At 37.6% G+C, this 4,866-nt stretch overlaps 1 protein-coding gene across 2 annotated transcripts in view; it reads left to right on the top strand.

Moving 5' to 3' along the window:
• LOC107082127 (disco-interacting protein 2 homolog B-A-like) overlaps positions 1-4,866 on the top strand; it is a 64,153-nt gene that overhangs the window by 27,038 nt on the left and 32,249 nt on the right. For both annotated transcript variants that reach the window (XM_015370641.1, XM_015370639.1), the window contains exons 2-3: positions 2,060-2,131; positions 3,286-3,432. In XM_015370641.1, the coding sequence (XP_015226127.1) occupies positions 2,060-2,131; positions 3,286-3,432 (219 nt within the window). The remainder of the gene's footprint in view (positions 1-2,059; positions 2,132-3,285; positions 3,433-4,866) is intronic.

Raw genomic sequence — 4,866 nt, 5'->3', positions numbered from 1 at the left:
TGCCTTTAAATAACATGCTGCTGTCATTTTGCACATCCCTGATGTTGCTATTTTCCACTATCCATTACTGTAAAAATGTCCATAGGTGTATATTGGTTATTTATTCTCCAGGTGCACAGTTTTATAATCATTTTGCTGCTGCAAACACCAGAGTGTCCCCATTGTGGGACAATAATGGGATTTTCTATTCTTAATCACAGTTTGCTGATAGGATAGTTTATCAGAATGCACACTTATGTTCAGTTTGAGGATACAAGAATTCGGACACAGTTGACAAACTCTTGATTGGCTAATGTTCTTTCCAAAAGCTCATCAAAAGAGAAGATCTTGGTCAGAAAACTCATAGTTAGTTAAATTCAAAATTTTATGACAATATCATGGCCTTTTTTATCTATTTATATACTTGTTTCTGTCCACATTATTTTTTTGAGCTTTGAGACCACTGAGAAATAATGAGTAGTCAGCCAACATTGAAGTTCTCTTCAATGTTGGCTGACTAGTCATTATTTACAATATTTATTTATCTCTTTTTTGATGCATATATAATGCTTGAGCATACTGTCAAAGCATGGCTACTTGGGTTGACATTAAATTAACCATTTTAAGTCTCATTATTTTAAGTCTCAAACTATGTTACAGCAGGTATTTGGAATATTTGAATGAATCCTCATTTGATATCCAATCCTAAGAAAAAATTCTAGTATTTTTCAAAATCTAGATGAGAGGTCTTTCATCTGGGGGTTGTAAGAGTTTGTCGAGAAGAACATAGTAGATTTAAGACCTACAACAATATATAAAGATAGAACATATTTCACATTAAGTCAGTGCCGAACACCTGGGAAATCCTCCTAGGCCCTGCCCACTGCAGCAAGTGTTAGCAGAGGTAACTGAATTTCATACAGTGGTTACATTAAATTACATAAGAAATAGTTTTTGCCCAGAATAAGTGTCGAGAACAAATTGAACAAACTCCCAAACCAGGGTTCCAATAACAGAATAAAGGAATTTTGTTCTTTGTTGGGGAAGAGAACAGATTCATCTCGTCTTGCGAAGTGCCTGTCGTCTTGAAGTCCTGACCGGTGCCTCTAAATGCAAATAAGGAACAAAAAACCGATGTGTCTCTGCAAGAGCTTTGAATAAACAATTACAGCATCTGCATTTTAAGTAGTATAATCGATCCACTTTAGCAGATCTTCAGGTTATTCTAATCTCTCACCTAATAATAAATAATCAGGTATATCTCTTTGCTGGTATCCACACCATAACAGAAAGAGATTTTCTTTAAAAAAAAACATTTCCTAAACAAATTGTAAGGAAATAGGTAATGGGAAAGCCCTGCTGATAACAGACATGTTAAAAGTGTGAGTGATGAATAGAGCATGCACAGATGGATTTATAGAAATCTAAAAACCTTAACCACATTGAAGATTGGAAGAGAAACTGCTTGGCCTTGAAAGCTCTGTGAGCCTGTGTTTGGTCTGGTGGGATGGAGGAGGATGCAAATCAGCTGTTTTGTGGGGGGAGGGGGTTTGCTCGCTTGTTTTTAGTTACTGTTGGTATAGAAGTTTAACCTGACAACAGCCAGATGCATGTCTCGCTCCGCCCAGCGGAGCTAGGCGGAGTGAGACATGCATCTGGCTGTTGTCAGGTTAATAGAAGTTAGGATTTATCCATTTTCTTCTGTTTCTCTTTCCTGTTTTCATCATTTCCACCTCATCTCCCACCTGCATGACTTCGGATGTTTTCATTTTAAGTCTCTGAATCACGCAGTCTCCAGCCCACGCTTCCATATCCGTCCGCATGTAGTCCTGTTTTGTTTTTCCCCTCCATTTAAGCTGCAACAGAGGCACATGTTTGACGCCTGCAGACATCTCTAGAGATCACTGCAACACCGTTTTCACCCATCTGTTCTCACCCTCCTCTTTACTGGTCTCCAACTCATGTGTTTTTCCCTATTGCCTATTGGCCTCTTTTGAAAGGCATAATTATTCAATGCAATTATTAAAGGGGAACGTTTAAAAAATCTTAATCATACTTTTTTTTTTTTTTTTTTTTACAGGTGACATCACTCAGAAGGGCTATGAGAAGAAGAGGACCAAACTTTTGGCTCCCTATATAATCCAGACTTCAGGTAAATACAGATCACCACTTAAGTTACAAGAGCACAAACACACTTTACTCTAAACTCCTACAGAATGTCTGGAGTTCTTACCTTATTTTCCTATTTTTAAGATTCCTTCCAAGGGAATAGGCTTTTAAGCCTCTCATTTTAGTTGGCTTTAATTACGTGTTCAACTTGCATCTGTTGGTATGTTTTCCTGATATCATACAAACACACTCACTTAGATGCAATTCCTGGAAAATTTGTTGAAAGAAAATTATACAATAAGTGGTGAACGGCATGATACACGGATACAAACAAATTCTAAAGAGTTAGAAATTCAATATTCTAATCGAATTGTAAAATAGTAATTTGCTTATAGGAATCCTTGCCTTATCAAGAAGGATGTTTGGAGATCCTTAAGTTTATTTATCATTATTGTCGACTGGACTGGTCTAGCAGCCTTCTTTCAGCCAGCTGACCAGCAGTGTGCAACAACACATGGGACTATTGGGTAACCAAACCATAATTAGGAGCAGTTGGTGTAATTCTGAGTTTTATTGTTAAAGAAAAGACACATTTTTTTCAGCATACAGTGTATTTGCAAAGCTCACCCGGGATCACCAATACAGCTTGTGGACATTCTCATGAATGTGTTTTTATCTTTTTTTTTTTACCCTAACTTTGACCAAAATTTCCATTTCGGTGTGTTCTGTGACTGATGCAGGGGTTTAAGGTTAAAAAAGAAACATTGCTTTTCTTCTTTCATTCCTCCTGTTGGAAAGTTAAATGTTGCCCATGCTTGCTGCTTGCTGCACCCTAATTATAACGCAGACATGTCCAAACAAGTTATGGAAAATACAGTTTAAACATCTTCCACTCATTCCATTTTTAAATACCACACTGCTATTGAAGACATTACCTTTGATCAGTCCTACCTCTCTATGATGACCTTCTGCACTGAAGAGTTTTATTGTTAGGGCCACCTTATTGCTCTTAGACATGGTAAATTACGGTAAAAATAAGAATCTGTATTTTTAAGGGTGATAGCAGGCCTTCTCCCTCAAATCAACTATTATTGAAACATATAAGTTGTGCTCACATGGATGTCCACCAACATCCTCATTAATTATGTGATTAGATGCTTGTTGCACTAAAATATTTTTTTGCTGTCTGTCTGACAGTGGCACCTCCTCAGAATGATACACAGCCTCCTGTTCCCAGTTCGTCCAGCCAAGCTCCTGCTCCTGCAAACTCCTCCCGCTACCGAGAACGCCGCTCTCGCAGGACGCACCGTAATGGAGGAACAAGGGATGATCGCTACAGATCAGGTCAGGGGAACAGGGCCATATCAAAATAGGTTGATATTTAATTTTTTTTTTTTTTTATCGAGACATCGAAACAAACTTGAACCATTTTGATTACCCTGGATGAGCTGGAATTGAGAAGTGACCTTGTTTTATAAATCGCACTCTTTGTATCTCTCAAAGGGACCAATTAAAAAGGACTTTGTTAGAAGCATGTTTTTTTTTGTATAAATGTTGTTATTATTATTAGAGGGGCAGCGATGCAGGGCTGCAGCTGGGTCTGGAGGCCCCCCTTTGTGAGGACCCCCACTCTGATAGCATTCTGGCTGGGTGTGTGTGGATACTTTACCATTACTGATTTTTATTGGAAAACCTGATGATGGGGAGAGGGAGCATTTAAATCAATGAAAGATTACTTAAAAAAAGAAGTGCATTGACTAAATTATTATTGAATTTTATTTTTTTACTAAAACAGTCATAATATATAAAGTAATTTAATGTATTAAAACTGAAAGAAAAAAAAATTAATGTTTTTGTATTGTTGGACCTCGTACTGATCCAGTTCCAGTTCCTGTTTGGGAACTTTCAGCATAAAGTTTACATCTCCTTACCCGACATGCATGGGTTCTCTCCTGGTACTCTGGCCTCCTCCCACAGTCCAAAAACTTGGCTGTTAGGTTAACCTGTCTCTGAAAGGCACTTTGTTAAAATTGTGTACATGTATGGTTGTTTTTCCTCTCTCTGTGCCAATCCAGGGTATAATTGGCTGAAATACCCCTTCATGTTAACAGTTGGAGGCATCCATTTCAGTTTGCTAACTTTTCAACAAGTTTTAAACCCTTAATATTTATTTTCCTGCATCCATACATGCGAGCCCTCCACAAGCTATTTTTGGAACGGCTGTTCCACAGTGTCTCACTCAAGGGACCACCGTTTGCACACTAGCCTCATAGGTGAAAACAATACGCCTGCCGACTCAAATGATAACAATAAAAAGGCAGACTCCACTGCTTTCCCAATGAGAAGATATCAATGTTTTCATTTCCTTCATACCCACACATTTTTACTGCTACATTTGACCCTTTTTTTTATCGGTGTTATATTTGAATGGCGCAACAGCTGTATTTATTTATTATTTAAGTAAGTATTCTATTGAGCCACAACTAGATCAAGCTAAATGCAAAACCAGCTTCCAAATGACTACTAAGGAGAGCTGCAAAAGAGAAAATGAAAAACACAAAAAAACAACACATTGAATAGACTTAAGTGTCAGCAGCAGTAGATCTATTCACAGTCACCAGAGGGAAACAACATGCAGAATGAGCTGCTGAGACAGCCAGCTCGCTTCTGCTTAGTGTGCATTTCTTTTACATCAGTAACCCGTTACTGATGTAAAATAAATGCACAAAATACATACATACATACATACATACATATATATATATATATATATATATA

Source organism: Cyprinodon variegatus, unplaced genomic scaffold, assembly GCF_000732505.1.
Source record: "Cyprinodon variegatus isolate N-32 unplaced genomic scaffold, C_variegatus-1.0 Scaffold47, whole genome shotgun sequence".
NCBI lineage: Eukaryota > Metazoa > Chordata > Actinopteri > Cyprinodontiformes > Cyprinodontidae > Cyprinodon > Cyprinodon variegatus.
This window is presented reverse-complemented; position numbering and strand designations above follow the sequence as displayed.